This window comes from Xiphophorus maculatus, chromosome 2 (genome assembly GCF_002775205.1).
Source record: "Xiphophorus maculatus strain JP 163 A chromosome 2, X_maculatus-5.0-male, whole genome shotgun sequence".
Lineage (NCBI taxonomy): Eukaryota > Metazoa > Chordata > Actinopteri > Cyprinodontiformes > Poeciliidae > Xiphophorus > Xiphophorus maculatus.
In genome coordinates this window covers 17,360,298-17,379,158 of record NC_036444.1, presented here as the reverse complement: position 1 = coordinate 17,379,158, position 18,861 = coordinate 17,360,298, and the positions used below count along the sequence as shown (strand labels likewise).

Here is an 18,861-nt window from a genome sequence, read left to right as displayed (position 1 = left end):
TTTTGCATAAAGGAAATAAATACTCAGTTTTTGTTTCATCTGACCAGTGTCTTCTTTCACTATGATCCCACACTACTGTGGCATACTTTAAACTGGACTTCTTTCAAGTACGGCTTTCAACTTTTCACTGTTCCATAAAGGTTACATTTGTAGAATGTCAAACTTATAGTTATCCCTTCAAAAGGTTTTCCCACCTAAGCGGTATCTCTGCAGCTCCTCCAGAATTAGCAGAGGCAACATGTTTGCGTTAAGAATATAAAAACACATGCATGCCATTCAGTTTTATTGGTAAAACTTTTTGAAAATTGCATATAATTTTTCTTTCATTTTAACAACTTGTCCTACTTTGTGTTGGACTGTCACATAAAATCCTAATAAAACATTGTTTTATTGACAAATGTGAAAGAGTTTGGGGCGTGTACTACAGTTAATAAGAAATTTAAAAGAGGAAGAGTATGCAGGAAGACTATGACTCTGGATCTCTAGATTAATAGCTAAAGTGGCAAGGTAGTTACACTGATGCAGAGGAAAACTGTGGAGGAAAGAAAGGTTATTCCAGAAGAAAGAGATACACTGACAACAACTGAATAAGAGACAAATGGACATGACAGGGTCAGGCCGTAAACCGACAGAAATTCAGTGTGAGAATGAAAGGGCAGATAAAAAGCTTGGTTATCTCTTTCCCTCAAGCTGCTAGGTTTATCACTTGATTTATGAACGGTGATCTCTATCGGTCTGACAGGATGGTATACATACCTTCTTTTTATGTGCAGCCAGGACACTGTGCAGTTTCTCTGGGCGCAAGTAGCCATTATCGGTTAGCACATAGAAATGGATGTCCACTGTTCTCGCCTCTCTGTCTGCTACACTGAAAATGTTGATAGTTCCCGGTCTGACAGACAGGGTTTCAGACAGGAAGTCCCAGAACGCCTCCAGCCGACTTTTCCCCTCGACGTTCGAGTCGATAAATTCTCTCGCTGTAATGCCTTTGGGAAACAAAGAGAATGGAGGCTCATGACATAAGAACTACTGACTCGTCAATGACAACTGGAGAGTTGATCAAAGTCGGTGAAGTTCCTTATTCCATTAACACAAGAGGTAGCCTAACATCTCCCTCTATTGATCTGCTTCCTCTTGGAGCCGTTCATGAGTTAAATGAGTCCTGATGCAGCACAGTAAAAAGAAAAAAAAAAATCATCTGTTTGCACATAGGCAGGAGGCCGAAGTCTTGACAAACTGCCTTGTACAAAACATTTTTAAGAACTGGAAAATCAATCATGTTTTGGGTGGAACCCACCTGCAAAATGTGAGCAGTCATCTTTAATCTCTCAAACATGATAACAACTCTGAGTCAGAGGCATCCATAACAGCCTTTGACTCTGTTCGCCGAATGGCTTTTTAAATGTCAAGGACTTTACCTGACACTTCTATATTGACCTTTATAACGGAGATTTGATCTGAGAGACTGCTAGAAAAATGAATACACTAACATGAACCTCAGACCGCAGCAGAGCAAGAAACAGAAGAAGAAAACTGAGCACTGTGAATGGATGTTTTGCAACGCTTAGAAATGTTAAACAATGCAAGTTGGAGGGAAAAAAGATTTCTTGACAGCCTGTTATTTAGGTGTTAACTGGATTGACAACTTGATAATCATTAAAGGAAAAGTACTAATTTATTCAGACTTGTGGAACATGCTGTCACGTTCAACATCAGTGTCCAAACAGAATTAACCACAGTCAACAAAGAGCAAGCTTTCGTCTATCTGAAAGTTTTATTATTCAATCCATTTCTGATTTTTGGGTCGAGAGGTTGTAAAGTAACACTACAGTTAAATAAAGCTTCAATCCGTCTGCTCTAATGCTTCCACCAACAGATTTAGAATTAACACAAAATTTATGCAATCAGGTGAAAATGTGTTTCTGCACACTACCTGTCAAACGCAGTGAGGCGGACGACAGAATGGCCTTTTCCTCCAGCTCCCTGATGTGAACCCTGACTCCTGATATCACGTCAGGCCACACCCCATCAGAAACCCCAACTCTTAACCAATAGCTGCCTGGTGGAGTGTTTTGCCGGACAGTCAGCATCCCCGAGCTCTGATTCACACTGAAGTATCTGAGAAGAGCAGAAGAACGGTTACCAGAAAGAGAACAAAGGAAAAAGAACAGGACAAGTGACTATGATGCACTTCTTTAAGTTAAAATAGTAACAGACCAAGTTTCTACATATCCTCTATGTAAATGGTTGTGATTTATTCAGACAAATGTTTTTAGAGGTCTCGGTTAATTTGTAGCCAATTTTTAGATGGATGGATGGATGGATCTGTTTTTCTATACGTATCACTCATTCCTGACTGAACAGGAAATGCTAAATAGGAAAAAAATTTTAAACGCAAAAAGAAGCAGAAAAATGTTTCCAATACGGAAAATAGTAGAAGAAAAAAAAGCAAAAGGGAAGAAAAAATGTCTTTGGATCCAAAAGGCCCTACAAGAGCTTGGTAGTTGTCATGGTGACAGAAGTTGCTGTATGAATAAAACAAATATGCAACTGGTATTTCTAATCTGATTCTGAAAGTGTACACACTGAATAACAACCCAAGGTCCCTGAAGTAGTTAGAATGTGGTCATATAGGCCGTTCCAGCCTTTAACCATTCTGCAGTATGATCAAGATTTCTGTGATTGTTCGTTATGGTCACAGTTTCCAAAATAACAATCACTGAAGATTACAGAGATTAAAATCTTAATGGAAAGTGTGGGATATAGTAGAGGGCAGGGAATTGCCTCTGAGTTGTGAAAAAATAGCAAGGTAAGCACTGTTTAGACCAAATGATGTCATTCAGAGAAGTTTTTTGGGGGAGTACAGGCTCATCACTCCGCACACAACTTTTTTGGGGGGGGGTTTCTGCATATGCGGCATGTTTTTTCAGAGCTCTAGCACTTAAACCTCTGCAGAACATTTAAAGATCAGTAAGTTTTAAGAGCAAAAAATTATAGCCAATTAGCACTGAGCTCTTACTTAGCTGCACTTGTCTCCAGACTGTAGGTCTTGTTGTCCCAGTCATCTGGATCTGGGGCATACACCTTCCCTAGAGCAGCATTTCCCATCCTTCCTGTTCAAGGTAAACACACGCACACACACGCACGCACACATACATACTCATTGATTCAGTCTGGACAAAATCTGCTGATGTCAACACTTATCTTTTCATCCCTCTCTTCTCCTTCTCCTGCATTCTTGTGTTCTGTTCTGCTTATTATGCTCATAACTGTGGAGTCCCACCGCTGGAATGAATAGACTCTCATTGCTCCACTTCAGAGAGCGTGGGGCTTAAAGAAGCAAGGCTATCTCACTATGGATTATGCTATTATCGACCTGCAGTGCCAGAGCACCGCAGCTGGGTAAACAATGGCAGCCTCCACAAGCCATGGCACTCCTGTTACCCACAATTACCAGAACTGCCATGTAGCTCTGTGTAGGATCAAAATACTAACAAGCCAATATTCATAGCCAACTTACCTGGAGGGCAAAAAGAAACGCAGACAAAAGAAGAATGATGATTCTGCAATAAAATTATGTACCTATGAGCTTTAGGCTAAAGGAAGGAAAGAAAGCGCTCCGGGCTGGAGGAGGAATTTGACATAATTTCCATAGCATAACACAGTATAAATGTGAGCAAACAATTATGAATTCCAGACCACACTGAGTCAGTATAGCTATAGTAATAAGTTTTCCCTTCAGCGTTAGCCTTAGTTTTCTCTCTTCACTCAAACTCTGCCTGCAGTGCAAAAGCAAAAACAAGAAGAAGAAGCAAGAAATGAAATGAGGGGGTAAGCAAGCAACTCACCCTTGCGGCTATGCACATAGACATCTTTCTCCCCTGGCTGATGGGCGTTATCATTATGATCACCAATAGTGATGGTGAGAGTGCTTGTGGCCGTTATCGGTGGAAGTCCACTGTCAATCATTACGACCGGTAAGTGGTATTCGCTCTGCCTTTCCCTGTCAAATCTCCGCAGGGTGGTGAGTGTGGCAGAGCCATTCCCATGGTCCTGCAGGTGGAAGTCAGAAGAGTAAACCGAGGGCAGAGAGATGAGGAAAGGTGGCCCGTGTTCAGGGGTGTCTTTGTCCATAACATGAAGGAGGGTTGAGCTCCCGTTAAGATAGACCACTTGAGGTGCGGGCCCATTCTCCCACAGCACGGGGGAGTAGAGCATCTCCAGCTCTGGTCCGTTATCATTCATGTCGAGCAACGGCAAGTGGACCGTAACACTGCCAGTCAGCGTTGGTGTGCCACGGTCTGTCGCTATGACAACCAGCTCATAACCTGCCACCGTCTCCCTATCCAGAGACTTGGTGACAGTGACAACACCACCTCGGTTGACTGTAAAGTGTCCATATGGGTCTGAATGGGGGAGAATGCTGTAAAAAACATCCCCGTTCAGACCGTAGTCAGAGTCAGTGGCTACAACTTGAATTATACTGGTACCTACTGGTACATCCTCAGGTACAGGAGAGAGCAGGTAATAACTCGGGCTAAACACAGGTGCATTATCATTTTCATCTTCTACTAGGATGATACAGTGGATAAAACTGGCAAAATTGGAGTCCTCCACTTTGATGGTAAGGTTAAACCTTTGTTCATCTGGATGCTCAAAGTCCAGCTTCTTCTTTAGCCTTAGAGTGCTTTTCTGCTCCAGTTTGTGACTGACAATATAGAATCGCTGCTCTGCATCTCCGGCAACCACACTGAATGCCAACTGGCCATATCTACCATCATCAGGGTCCACAGCACTCAGCTCCAGGAGGGGCGAGTCCTCAAGTGTGCTCTCAGGAACACGAGCACCACACCAGTCCTCACTAAATTTTGGCACATGATCATTAACGTCTGTCACCACCACAGTGACTGTGGCCGTGCCTGTCATTCCGCCGCCATCCCTGGCCTCCACAACCAAATGGTGGCTATCAGCAAGCTCTCTGTCCAGGCCTTCTGCTGCCACGGATATGGTGCCAGTGCTGGAATCAATGGTGAACAGGTTCACACTGTCCGAATTCTGTGCATTATCTGTAATCCGGTAGGTGAGGATGGCGTTTTGACCCACGGCTGCATCATCCAGATCCACAGCTGTCATTTCAACAACAAACGTTCCAGGAGGAGAGTTTTCAGCCACACTGCTATGGCAATTATCAGGTGCGCACACAAAGGTTGGGGCATTGTCATTGATGTCCCACACGTTGATAATAACATCTGTAAAGCCTGTAAGCCCCTCGCCTTCTTCGTCCGTTGCCATGACAACAAAGCGCCATACAGCCCGCTCCTCTCGGTCCATGGTTCGCTGGGCGTACATCTCCCCTGTGATGTCGTTAATCATGAAATGCGACTCAGCACCTTGGCCATGAATGGAATACCGGATGGCTCCCTGGTTTGCGTCTTTGTCTGGGTCAGTGGCTGTAACCTGTAAGACAAAATCTTTAGAAAATGGGAATACATTCACCCACTCAAACCCAAATTACCGTTTCCCCTTATCTCTTTTCAACCATCACTCAAGAGGCTTTTGCTTTGGCCTCCGTTTGTGTACACCCATTTAAGTTTTCTCACTGTTCCTGCCCAGCTTAATTAAAGCAATGAGTTCGGGTCAGGCATGTGTTTTCCATCTCGCCTGAGAGTGGGTGTCACTGCATTAGGGCACAAGAATTATCTCTGCTGTCTCTGTAAATTAAAGAGATTTAAGTTCTATAATATGCCAAGCTATGGTTAAACACCAGCAGTAGATAAACTGAAATAACATGCCAGAATAGTAAAGTGTAATAATTACTTAGATGCCACATAAATTTACACTGAGAGCAAAGCTAGGAAAGAAGCTCATTAAAAAGAAGGGATATGTCTAAAGTTAATTGGAGATACTGTCATTACTAAAAAGGACACAGCATATTCCTTTTTACTGTAGGCTTCTCACCTGTAACACAAAAACAGGAGACCCATCAAGCTCTTCGGTGACAGATCCATAGTACTCATTCATAGAAAAGACAGGTGCTTCATCGTTTTTATTGACTATGGTGACTACAACAGCAGCATAATCTTCCCACTTCCCATCAGAGGCGAGGACCAACAGCTTGTATCGCTTTTGCTTTTCATAGTCCAACGACTGTGCAATGAAGATTGTCCCGACCTCCGGCTCGATGTCAAAAGCACCGCCTTTGTTGCCAGATGTTATTTGGTAGCGGAGCTTGGCGTTGGCTCCTGTGGAATAAATTACAAATACATCATTAGAAAAATATTGTTAAATTTTAAGAGGGCATTAATCATCTGGACAGGAGAGTTGATGTTAACATTGAAGCATAACCACAATTTAGATTTGGCTATTAGCATACATTTTTACTTTAAATAAAAATTATGCAAGATTTTCTTTTAATTCGTACTTCTACATTGTTTTATATCTTGAGAAATGTCTCTCATTTTCCACCTGAATCAAACTTCAAATGAAAAACATTAAAAATCTAAATTTGTCAGCAACAAGAATAATTTGGCCTTAAGTGTATGCTATCAAATGAGTAATCAGTCTTTTCAGAAAAGCTTTTACAATGTAAAATTGGAATATTAACTGTAAAAAAACACAACAAACAAAAAGATTACATAAATTGAAGACTTTCCAAGGGTTTTTTATTCAATGTTAAATTTTCAAGGATTGCTGTGACTGTTATAATGCAAAACATTCCTTAATACCATTATTATAATAAGTATCCTTATGTTCCTTAAAGCAACTGTTGCTTTAAGGATCTTGATTCAAACTTTTGTCACCATAACACAAATGAGCAAGAAGATATTAAATCAACACATATCTTAAATTTTAGAGTTTAATTTTAGTATGTTGCTAACTGCATAAGAGTGGGATCAGAGTTTGAAATGCAGATTGCTAAAGTGTAAAAGGGAAGTCAATGGTATTATGGTGACTGGTGACCAAAAGTGGAGTTGGGCCCCAAAATGAAATCTTCTTAGGGCTTCATATAATCTTGGGCTGGGTCTGCTTGTGGCAATCTAGACATCGTGAAACAAGCTGTATATTAACATTTCCTACCTTTGTGTTGCTGTGCCTCTGCAGCAGCCGCGAGGGTATTACACCTCATTTCCTCCAACACTTACAAACGACTAGATATCCACATAACCTCTTCTTGTTTTGATTACTTCATTAAACGGAAACTTTGTACTTTGTCTTCTCGAATTCAATCAGATACTAATTAAAAAAAGAGTACCGGAAAAGTAATGAGTGGAAGGCAGCATAATGCATTCCTATACTGTCCTTAAGGGAATTATTTTGGGGCTTGGCTGAGGTTCAGGGATGTAGTGGAGAAAAGAGGAAGTCAATATCTGAACTTATCTTCTGTGCCCCTATGGAGACCATCTAATCTAATGTTAGATAAGATAATCTTCTGGAACATATATTCTTTGCTTTCAATCATCCTGTTGGGATTAAGTGGTTACAATCCTGTGTTAATACATTAATCTGTATTATTAAAACAGCCATAACTGACAGAGTTCCCCTTGTCTACTGCAGGGTGCTGGCAGGCTTACAGTGACCAGAGTCAGGGTGGAGTTTTTAAGCAAGAGCGATTGAGAGTAGCCTCTTTGGCACAAATACAATCACATTGTAACTCTAATGTTGGGGGTCGGTGTTATTGCACAGCCATTTATCATTAGTGTGGCAGTCCAGCTTAAGCTGCACCCCCGCTCTCCATAAATACTTGATTAACAGACCTAAACATTGCTGATAACTGGATCTTAGACTGCCATATGAAGGATGAGCAACTGCTTTATTGCTTAAATCCCACCCACCTACTGTGGGAGAGCATGTCAGTCTTTTTGGAACATATGTGCTACAGTGCATTACTGAACACTTAAATGACTACTAATACTAGTACACAGTTTGATTTTAGTGACATGATTTTTGCAGAGCACAGGCCAGATTGGAAAAGTCTGCCTTTAAGGGTGGCTTTGTGCATGTCGCTGCAAATAAAAGCTATTCTGCAAAAAAGTTTCCATTTGACACAGCAGTCAATGAAAAATTTACTGATGGAGTGCCAGAAAAAAAGTTTGTTCATCTAAGAAAGAGAGGATAAAAATAAATAAATCTGCAAACCCAGGTACATTTTTAAGATAACTTTTAAATGGATTCCTGTTGGTTTGCTTTTTTAACCTTCAACTCTGGGGATTGGTAGGAGCAAAAAAAATGTGCTTTGAATTCCATCGCTTCTGTTGCTTCATCAAGCGTACCTTCATCCTCATCAGTGGCGCTGACGGTGACAACAGTCAGACCAACATCTGCATTCTCATCGACAGCGACTTCATACAGTCGCTGAGCAAAGATGGGCTTGTTGTCGTTGACATCGCTGATGAAAACCCTCACATAAGCTGTGTCTGCAAAAAGGACAGAACAGCAAAAGATTAAACACTAACACATAGGGTAACACTCTTATTTGTGAGTATTTATAATTCACAATCCTTTTTTAAGGGAAAAAACAACATTTAATAATTCCCTCTAACTTAAAGGTTACAAAACTTTTATTAAGATTCATATTTGCTGTAATTTAAATATATGTATTGTTTTAGCACTGATGACGGCACAATAATAGTGTCAGTGCTAAACCTTTTCAAGCACCTTTAATTTTGCAGGGAAAAGATACAGAAACTCTTTGCTGGTAAGGTTAAATATTAATAAGATGACAAGTGTTTGTGTCTTATCTGTGCCCTCCTCATTACACCGTTTGTTTCTTTAGTTAGAAAGAGTAAATGATCTACTCAGAGCTTGCTGTCAACATGTTAATTTAAACCCGTTGCAGTAAGAGATGATAGTGGCAGCTTTATTTTCTTGGCTTGTTTTTGCATTTCCCCCATATTTTGGGGGGGTGTTTCCCGCAGGGGTGACAAAGAGACAGGTAATGTTTGCAGTGTAGATGAGCCCTCCTGGATGTGGCAGATATGTAGACACAGCTAAGGCTCATTGTAAATGCTAAGCAGCCCTGCCAACCCAAGAGAGAGGGCTTTACTGCTCCAAAACATCACCTGCAACACCTAATACCAGCTTCACAAATACAAATGAAAGACTCAATCTTCTATGCAAATGTTATATTACATCACTCCAGATACAGGCTGAGATTTTTTAACTGTCTAAATGTCACACACAACTTAAGATTTACAAACACAAGCTATACAGATTAAATAATAAACAGGCATAATTTGCCCCCCTTTTACAATAACTTGTAAAAGGGGGGCACTATAGCAGAAATAAATATATGAACACATAATACCAATAAATCTCCAAGCTGTTTTCAGGCTGTAGGACGCTTAGGCATTCTGGTCGTGGCAGTGGAATAAATCAGATTAAGAGATTCTGCTTTTCAAATTGAAACCCAAGGTGTGAATGTAAACTGATGTAATCTGCTTAAAACTCAAGGCACAGACAGCGCCGTGCACTATACAGAGTTAGAGAGTTCAGTATTATCCCATCAGGCCGTGTTTGCAATTATTTTTACTGTTAAAACAGAGACAATAGATTAGTGTGAAAGTCAAAGTTACTCAATGAAAAAAGAAATCACTACTTGTTCAATGAAAACTCTCATACCAAGGCTAATAATAAAGACAATGAGAATATATTTTCTTTTCAATAAATATCAGAGTTCCTTAGAATCATTTTACAATTGTTTTTATACACTTACTGACCACTTTATATACATATATGATTGTTTGCCAGTAGAAATAATGACACAGTCAATCACAGTATGGCAACTCAATGTAGTTATGTATTCTGTCTCGGTGAAGACAACTTGTTGAATCTATACCATGAAGAACTAATGCAAAGGAAGTGCAACCTGGTGCCAGTAAAATGTACCTAATAAAGTGGCCAGTGAGTGTATAATCAACTGACTGATTCAATTCTACTGTAACTGGGAGCATATTGGATTTTAAATCCTTGAATCTAATTATGACCATATGATTCAATTATATTGGAAAGAACTGGACGAGATTTAAATTGAACCTGTTTCTTCTGTAACATCCCTGATGAGGATATTTGTTGTAACTGTGTGCCATGTAATCAAAACTTAATTAAATTGAAATAAATTTATAGATGTGTTGTTTTGTTCTTCAGCATATTTTAGTCAGTTAGTAGGCAAAAGTCCAGGATCTATCAAGATCATTGCTTGACGGATGTTTGACTATCAGAATCTGACAGTCCAATTGTGATTGTGTAAAGAAGATTTGTCTCATTTCAATTCATATTATTTATGGACTAGGAAGGATTTACAAATGTGAACCACTCTAACCATCACAGTGACATTACTCTCTGACTGTTTAAAAAGAAAATCAATACACTGAAGTTCCCCTTGTGGATTTAGAGATGTCAAATGGACTGCTTAACATTTTCATGAGGTTGAAGACAAGAATACTTCATGCAAATCAGGAACATCTAACAAGTCTCTTTCTTTGAAAAGCCTGACAAAACAAAAACGTAAAGTGGTGTTAAGATGGAGGTCTAAAAGAAGAACTGAACAACTGTAATTCTGCTTTATATGCTCAAAAACAATGCCTGTAACCTTTTTTCTATGCAAGATAATGCTTGTAAAACACAGCATATTATGAGTTTGGTCTGTCTGTAGCGACATTAAAGGAAAAAGTGTTTTTCGAGAAAATAAGAGCCTATATTAAAATACTGTTTAAAGTATGGGCAGTTATAAAGCTTCCAGCCTCCTGGGACACATTTTTAGTAGCCATGGCTTAAAACACAACGTATTGGTCATTCATCGGCTTTATGTGTGATGGGATCTGGATTCACGGTTCAACTAGGGTTAGGGTTTAATATTAACTAAACCACATAAAAATGCGGCTAAATAGCCTTAATATGATTATAATATTATGGGTAAAAATAGTACATGACCGATTGTTTTTTTAATGCTGTTGGTCAAAATGACGGAGAACAAAAAAGTCTAGCGCAACTAGAAAGTGACAGTAATCATATAACTCTGAATTAAATGACTTTATTTACAAATTAAAATTATAGAAATATGCATTATATAGAATACATCCATCCATTCATCCATCCATCCATCCATCCATCCATCCACCTCGAACCTGTACCTGTGTTTGGCTGTTTGTTTTTGCCAGGTCGTGCTGATTCTTGGCCATCTTCTGACTGAACCTCTAGCAGGTAGGAGCTGCGGGCCTCCCGGTCAAACACAGTTTCTGTGTAGATGATTCCATTTTGGGGGTCGATGCGGAAGAAGTTGTGGTCACCACTGCTGTCGCTGAGCAAAGAGTAAGTGATCTGAGGACCACAGATAATTGGAAATGTAAACCACCACAGAAACAGTTGAAATTAAATCTGGATCTGTATCTCTTTATTAAACTAAATCAATACTCTCAGCTTTACCAACACTTTCATAATCATTCAGACAGCTGCTGACAGCGGCATTCAACCATGCTTTGAAATTCTGTGATGAAGGTAGAACAAAAATTCCCCCAGTGGAGGAAATGAGTTGTGATGCTACATAAAGCTGCTTCTGCTGTGACATGGATGGTTGAGCAGAGAAATAACACTGTGGATTCACCTGCAGAGCTTTTCCTTCCTACTTTTACAACACAAACACAAACAGATCTGCATGTACCTCTCCGTTAAGACCCAGGTCTTTGTCATGGGCAGACACATGGAGAACTGATGTGCCAATCTGGGCTCCTTCTGTTACCGAGGCCTCATAAATAGAGGATGTAAAAAATGGCACATTGTCGTTGACATCTTAGGACAAAGAAGAGATTTATTGGCTAGTTAATAATTTCTTTTCCACACATTAAAAATAAATTCTTGTTCAGATTTGCAACCTCTGTAGCTGTGCAAGATCTAGAAATATACGGAACATCTTAACTAAGCTTGCTGTCATTCCAACATATATGCATAAATTTAACACTAAATGCAACAGCTAAAGGATGATCACTTCATCATGTTATACTCTCAGGAAAACCGATGTGTTTGTTAAACCCACGGCAAATAAATTTACTTCAGTGCTGAAGATACATTCAAACAAACTGACAGATACAAATTTCTTACAATAGAAATAGCTTTGAGAAGTACTAATCCTTCACTTCTATATTCAAAGTTAATGTTATTTATAGCAAACCATGAATGTTTCTATGCGTTTGCAACTACAGAAACCTACTAATGAAATTATGAAGACTACAAATCTACTGTCAAACAATTATAAAATACAAGTTTAATACCTGTAATGTTGACGTATACTCTTGTGAAAGCTGCTAGAGGGACTGCAGCCACATTCTGAGCCCGAACCCGCAAAGAAAAAAACGGAGTGATCTCATAGTCCAGCGGCTCTGACACCAGAATGGATGCAGAGCCATCTTCCCGGTTCGGGGAGAGATAGAAACGGACTGGCATGTTGGTTTCAGGTACCATCCCATCCTCAAGGTTGTAGGTCACTCTTGGGTCACCCAGCTGAGAGGTTGCCTTGATTGTCTGAAAAAGGACAAAACATAAAGTAAAAAATTTAAAATCCCAGGTTTTGTGGTGAAATATCAAAAAGTGCTGGATAAAGCAAAGTAAAACAGAGACACAGACACGTTTGTTAATACCCTTACAGCCAGCACCACCCACACTACGAGAAGGGAGCCAAGTGGCCAAGGGGGCACCAGAAAGTCAGGCTTGTAAAAAATCATTCTAACTATAGTAATCATAATAACATGTTTAAATAAAACTAGAAAATTACTGAAGAAATTTAAATGGGGCCTGCCAAAAGTGTGCTCCAGCTAAAAATTAAAATAGACTATTAAAATCCAGTCCATAATCAGGTATGAAGTTTAATATGTCAAACTTTGGCATAAAACATAAGCTCTTTTGAAATACTGCTTATCTGCTTAGACAAAAGAAATTAACAGTTAGTAAATTTTGCAAAAGTAAAAATCAGACGTTTACTTCGTGGCACTTCGTCACCAGAAAATGCGTTCATCTCTTAGCAACAGATTAACAACTATTGTAATTGTTCAAAAAAGATTTCTTCTCCTCTTTTACTACTTAGAATTGTGCAGTTGGTGAATATTTCAGAAATGTGAAAATGTCTTTTTTTGTAATTTGTGGTGAATGTATTGCCACAATTCACCAACATTCAACACAAAAGCAAAAATCTGATTTATATTTCGTGGCAAAAAACACTCAATTCTTAACACCAAATTAATAACAAGTAGTATTGTTTATAAAGCATAAGCTTTTTTTGAAATACTGCTTACCTGCTCAGATACAAAAAAAAAATTACAGTTGGTAAATTTTGCAAAAGTAAAAATCAGATGTTTACTTCAAGGCACTTGATTATCAAAAAACGTGCTCATCTCTTAGCAACAGATAAACAACAAATATTGTTATTGTTCAAAAAACCTAAGATTTCTTCTGCTCTTTTGAAATACTACTTGTCTTACACAATTTAATAATTGTGCAGTTGATGAATTTTCCAGAAAAGGGATTTTTTCGTTGCCATTGTTGGTGAATATATTATAGAACAGGCATTCAACACAAAAGTAAAATTTTGATTTATACTTCGTGGCAGTTTGTTACCAGAAACCCCCCACCCCAAAAAACGCTCATCTGTTAAATACAAATTAATTATTTTTTTATAAACCATAAGCTCTTTTGAGATACTGCTTATATGCTCAGACACAAGAAATTTACAGTTGGCAAATTTTGCAAAAGTAAAAATCAGATGTTTACTTCATGGCACTTGGTTACCAGAAAAGGCGCTCATCTGTTAGCAACAGATTAACAACAAATATTGTAATTGTTCAAAAAACATAAGATTTCTTCTCCTCTTTTGGAATGCTACTTTACACTACTTAACATGAACTGTGCAGTTGGTGAATTTAGCAGAAAAGTGAAAATATATATATTTTTTCTCATTGGTGGTAAATATATTATAAAACACATATACTTGTCTGTAGTCAGTGTTCCGCTAAGGTGGCGTTTCTGTAGATCTAACCGGAAGCTCTGCCCTACTCTGCAGGAACCGAGAGTTCTGGCATCTCTGTACTTCTCTACATCTCTGCCCTCCTCAGTGTCCTATTGGTAAATAATCCTCTCTGAAAACTGTCATGTGTGAGTGAGACACAGAGGGGGAGACAAAATTCTATCTCTGTTTTGACACAGAATTCTGACACACAAAACAGTGTCAGAATTTGTTTTGATTTGAATTTCGCTTATTTTCACTAATTATGGTTACTTGACATGCCAACGGAAGTAGTAAAATGCCAACAGAAGTAGCCTATTGCTATGGCAGGCCCTGAATATGTAAAGTATATTAATACATAAAATCAATACAAGTGTAACTAATTTGCTCTAGAACGAAATTAATCTCCTCCAGTTTCCCCAGAGGTTCCAGTGATCTGTTTGATTAAGCCTCAATATCAAGTTTGTCAGACACTCATGTATGGACAATGCTTCAAAAAGACATCAAGAGTAACAGGTTGTTGCCTGGTATCGTAAAAAATGAGGCTGTTATTTCTAGGTTGCTATACCAGTTCATTTATCTGAATGTCTGGCAGCGTATTCAAAAGTTTTTTCTAAATTAAACTGAATAGTTCTTATTGGGGTTAATCTTATTTTGGTAAATTTTAAAATCCAGACTATTAAAATCCAGTACATAATCAGCTATAAAGTTTAACATGTCAAACTTTGGCTGTGAATGATGTGTCCTAATCAATTGTTCCTTTTAGATCATAAAGTAAATCCATAAACACACAAGCATAAACTTCTTACAAATCACTTTGCCCTTTACACTGTACAAGTTGAACAGCTGAGATAATGAGCTCTGTGTGCCTTCAGATCATGCAACGAGGGTTGAACAAAGGTGCATGGCTAACAACTCAAAGCATAGCTTACAACATGCATAGGATCAACCCAATCTGTCATTAGTGCCATTAAACTTTTGTCACTTTGTAGTTACACCTTTAGCAGATCCAAAACAATAACCTCAGGAGGATCTACTTTTTGAGCAAAAAAAACCTTGACTTAAAGAATTACTTTAGAAAAAAACATATTTTCTTTCTTGCAAATAAAAAAAAAAATCAATAGAAATTTTATATTTTTACAATACATACTCCAGGGTTTACTATGGCAACTTCAAAGCTGCAGAAGTCAAAATGTTGGTTACAATGGTGTTATAAAGAATTATCACAAAATATCTAACAACAAGCATTTTAGTGGGACCACCATAAAACAAAAACAGTACAAAAAAAACCAAAAAAAAGACCTGAAGGAATACATCCACATCTTTCTATGAATTTGTCATCTGATGGCACCTGACCTCCTGCTTTCCAGTAGACAAAAAGGCTTGAATGGTTTCAACTATATATTTATTACCTGGAACCCATAAAAATCATTAGTGCAATAGGTGGTGTACTTCGAATTATAATACACATTCAGCATGCATATCAGAAAAGGGAACAACAATCTGACGCTCTTTGGTTGAGTTTAGTTAGTTCCTGCCAAAAAGACTGCATGTCAAACCAGCATCAGCCTATGATCAGCAAAGAACCACTGAGCTGCCTTAACAGCTCAGTGGCTCCTTTCAAAATACATGATAAATACTATATATAAAATATGGTAGTCTATAGACTTTGATCAAAAACAAAGAGGGATGTAGACTCTGGAGGTTTATTTCTATTGCATTGATCATGATGAAGCACACTTAAGAGTACAGTTATTATGGTGTAGGGGCTCCTATGGACACTTAATGGCATAATCTTATCACAGTAATCTAATCACATCTGTCAGAATGAATTTGCAGGGTCCGTTCACTAATTACATCTCATTTCACAATGCACCCTCTGAAAAGAAATGGCCGGTTGGTTAATACTACACTAATTCGGGGCGTATCTACATATAGCAATATTCTGTTTCAGTAAAAGTTTAAAAGATTATAAAAAGGCAATATCCAATTTAAGCAACCGCATTAAGACGTCTGTCAAAGAGAATATGAAGCTTTGTAGATGACTACATTAAACACTTTTCTAGAAGACCTCAAACCCTTTGACCAGATGTAGTCACTTAAACACTAAACATTAAGACTTAATAAACACCCACCAACAGGGTTTATAACTATGACTAATGGAATTTTTTAACATAACAATAGACTTAATACCTACGGAAAGATAAATACTGCAAGTAGTTATACATTTCTTTTATGTTAAATATTTCTTATTCAATTGTCATTACTTTACAAAAATATTTTTTTCAATTTTTTGTATTACTGTATGTTTGTGTCAAATAAGTCAAATTGGGTTGACAATGATGTCATGATTGATTTGTAAAAATAATAAAATGGGTAAAATTTCCAAACAGATGAACACTTTTCATAGGTACTGTGTATTTCTTCTTAGTATGTAATAAGTCTACATAATTTATGTGTTTCTCTCCTGTAACTGAATTACTGAAAGAAAACATTTTTAACGATACTCTAAGTTATTGAGATGCAGCAGAATATTCATTCTTATCAATAAAAAAATGAAAGAGGCCATTTTGATTTTCATCCAGTGATTTAATCTTGCAAAAGATTTTTACAACCTACAGAAATGCTACTACCTGAACATCTTGATCTAGTTACAGGAAGAGGCACTAATGAAAAATGTGGAATAACAGTCTGGAGACTTCTGTTTAATTTTCCACGCAGAAAAAAAAAACTATTAATAATTAATTACCTCTAGAAGCGCCAGCAGTGTTCTTTCCTCATTTGGACACAGTGAGACAAGCTTTCTGCTCCTGCAGTCTAATGCCAGCAATGCTAATAGGTTCTTGGTTCTAGCTTCACGCTCAGCTGCTTTGAGATGCTAAAGAGCTGGGCTAAAAGGAACAGCTTTGAATTTAGGGAAATGTATTTATTCGCCTTTTGCCAAAAGTGAAAAGACATCACACTCATCTATGTTTGAACTAGAGCTTGAAGGCGATTAGCCTAGCTTAGCATAAACAAATTGTAACAGAGTTAATCTGGCAAAACAAATGAGATGCAATTTGTTAATTAGTGTATTCCAGGACTGCTGTCAGGCACATTTTTTCTGTGTTTGGTCTAAAGCCAGTTGTATTTTATTTACTTATTTTGTTCAAGTTGAGCAAATTAACTGCAGGCTACAGATCAGGGTATTTAACTAAGTGATATATGTCTTAAAGTTCAAGTGAAGAAAGCCAAATCAAATAAGGCCAAACAGTTTCTTACCTTAAGGCAGATCAGGCAACAGAGTTTTACATGCAACAAGCCAAAACAAAAACTGTATAAAACTCCATTTGTAATTGTAAGAAGGGGAAATCAAAACTGTCATTCAGTTTTGAGTGAATATTTGAATGACTGTTAAAGTATGAACTACAGTTTACATAATATCTAACCCAGTGATTTGAGTCTATAAGTAATCTCTCTTATCAGTGGCCCTCTCCTTGGACTAAAGGGAATTTGCAGTCTAAAAATTGATTAATATATATTTTCTTAAATATCAGAGATATTTAATTCTTTTTAGTAGCAGCCACAAAGTTAGAAAACCTGCTTAGCATATGAGATTCTGTGTCAGATTTTGCTTACTTCTAACCAATGTGCTTCCAGTTTTTTCTCAGTCCACTGACAAACATAATGTGATCTGTGACATCATCGGTGCACACTTCAGTCACAAACACCAAACAAGCAGCTAATTCAAGCCTTAAATAATAAAAGAAAAATCTAATAACATAAGAGTGACACCATACAATTAAAGATGCAAATTGCCTTACCACTATAGGTGTATCCCTAGCAGTGTTCTCAGGTATGACAACATTGTAGCTGTCTTTTTCCCACTGAGGAGGCTGATTCCTCACATTAGTAATGGTCACTGCCAGCTCCACGGAAGTGTTACGATTTCCTCCATCTGTTGCTATAATGTCCCGTGTTATATAGGTTCTCTGTAGAGACAGTTAACAACTCAGGTGTTTACAGGATTAAGAGACATAATTAATTGTTATGTTTACAGAAAAAAAAGAGCAATTAATAGTATACAGCAAAACCTTGGGGTACAGATGCTAAGAACAAAAGCATATCTCATCATGACATGAAAATAAAAGTTGCCATCTCATAACAGGATATTTTTCTTGTCATCTCAAGATAAAAAAAAACCGTCATAATAAAGAAATCAAAATCTGACACTTTGCAAGAGAAGACCACCATTAATCAAGAGCAATACATAGAAAAGTAACTGATATTTGTTAATAAAATCAATAAGAAGTAATTTCTCCCTTAATATATAAAATATCATGAAGTCCAGAGGTGAAAAAAATTATCCCCATCATTAGGCGGTGAAGTAGCTCATCACAATGACTCTGTTAAATCCAAAATCCAGGAGAGAAAATGTAATTTTACCCTCTCTTTGTTGGTTTTTAAATCTAAGAGGCATGCTCCATCGTTCTGCACCCTCAGCCCATCTTTTGCTCCAAAAATGGTCGCTTCAGCTTCAACCTTGAATCAGTGTGACCAGCGGGATAAACTTTTGGGATGTCCCAAGGCTTCTCATTTGCAATTCAAAAAAAGATTTGTAAAGCAAAGAATGCATGTCCAAAAAATATTAACGGAGGCTTATATTGGAGGCTGAGACAAAGTCTAACAGAGCTTCAGTTGAATTAGCATAGCATGTAAAGCAAGAAGAAACATTTACCTAAACTGATAGTCCAAAGGCTGTCCAGTGACTCTTTTTTTGCTTGGAAACCTTTCATTCCTACCTGAGGTTTGGTTTTTTGTTGGGGTTTTTTCCACAACAAACAAATGTTCTCATATCATGACAAAACAGAACAAATGGAAGCCACAAAACATGA

The 18,861-nt window shown here is 37.9% G+C and overlaps 1 protein-coding gene across 1 annotated transcript in view; it reads right to left on the bottom strand.

The window, feature by feature from the left end:
• The window catches only part of LOC102222875 (neural-cadherin-like), a 132,810-nt gene that overhangs the window by 37,888 nt on the left and 76,061 nt on the right, over positions 1-18,861 (bottom strand). Inside the window, exons 12-21 of the mRNA XM_014470322.2 lie at positions 17,791-17,958; positions 12,264-12,513; positions 11,657-11,784; positions 11,130-11,316; positions 8,271-8,414; positions 5,959-6,242; positions 3,849-5,457; positions 3,020-3,113; positions 1,934-2,118; positions 757-986 (exon numbers count right to left, since the gene is read on the bottom strand). Of these exons, the coding sequence (XP_014325808.1) occupies positions 757-986; positions 1,934-2,118; positions 3,020-3,113; positions 3,849-5,457; positions 5,959-6,242; positions 8,271-8,414; positions 11,130-11,316; positions 11,657-11,784; positions 12,264-12,513; positions 17,791-17,958 (3,279 nt within the window). The remainder of the gene's footprint in view (positions 1-756; positions 987-1,933; positions 2,119-3,019; positions 3,114-3,848; positions 5,458-5,958; positions 6,243-8,270; positions 8,415-11,129; positions 11,317-11,656; positions 11,785-12,263; positions 12,514-17,790; positions 17,959-18,861) is intronic.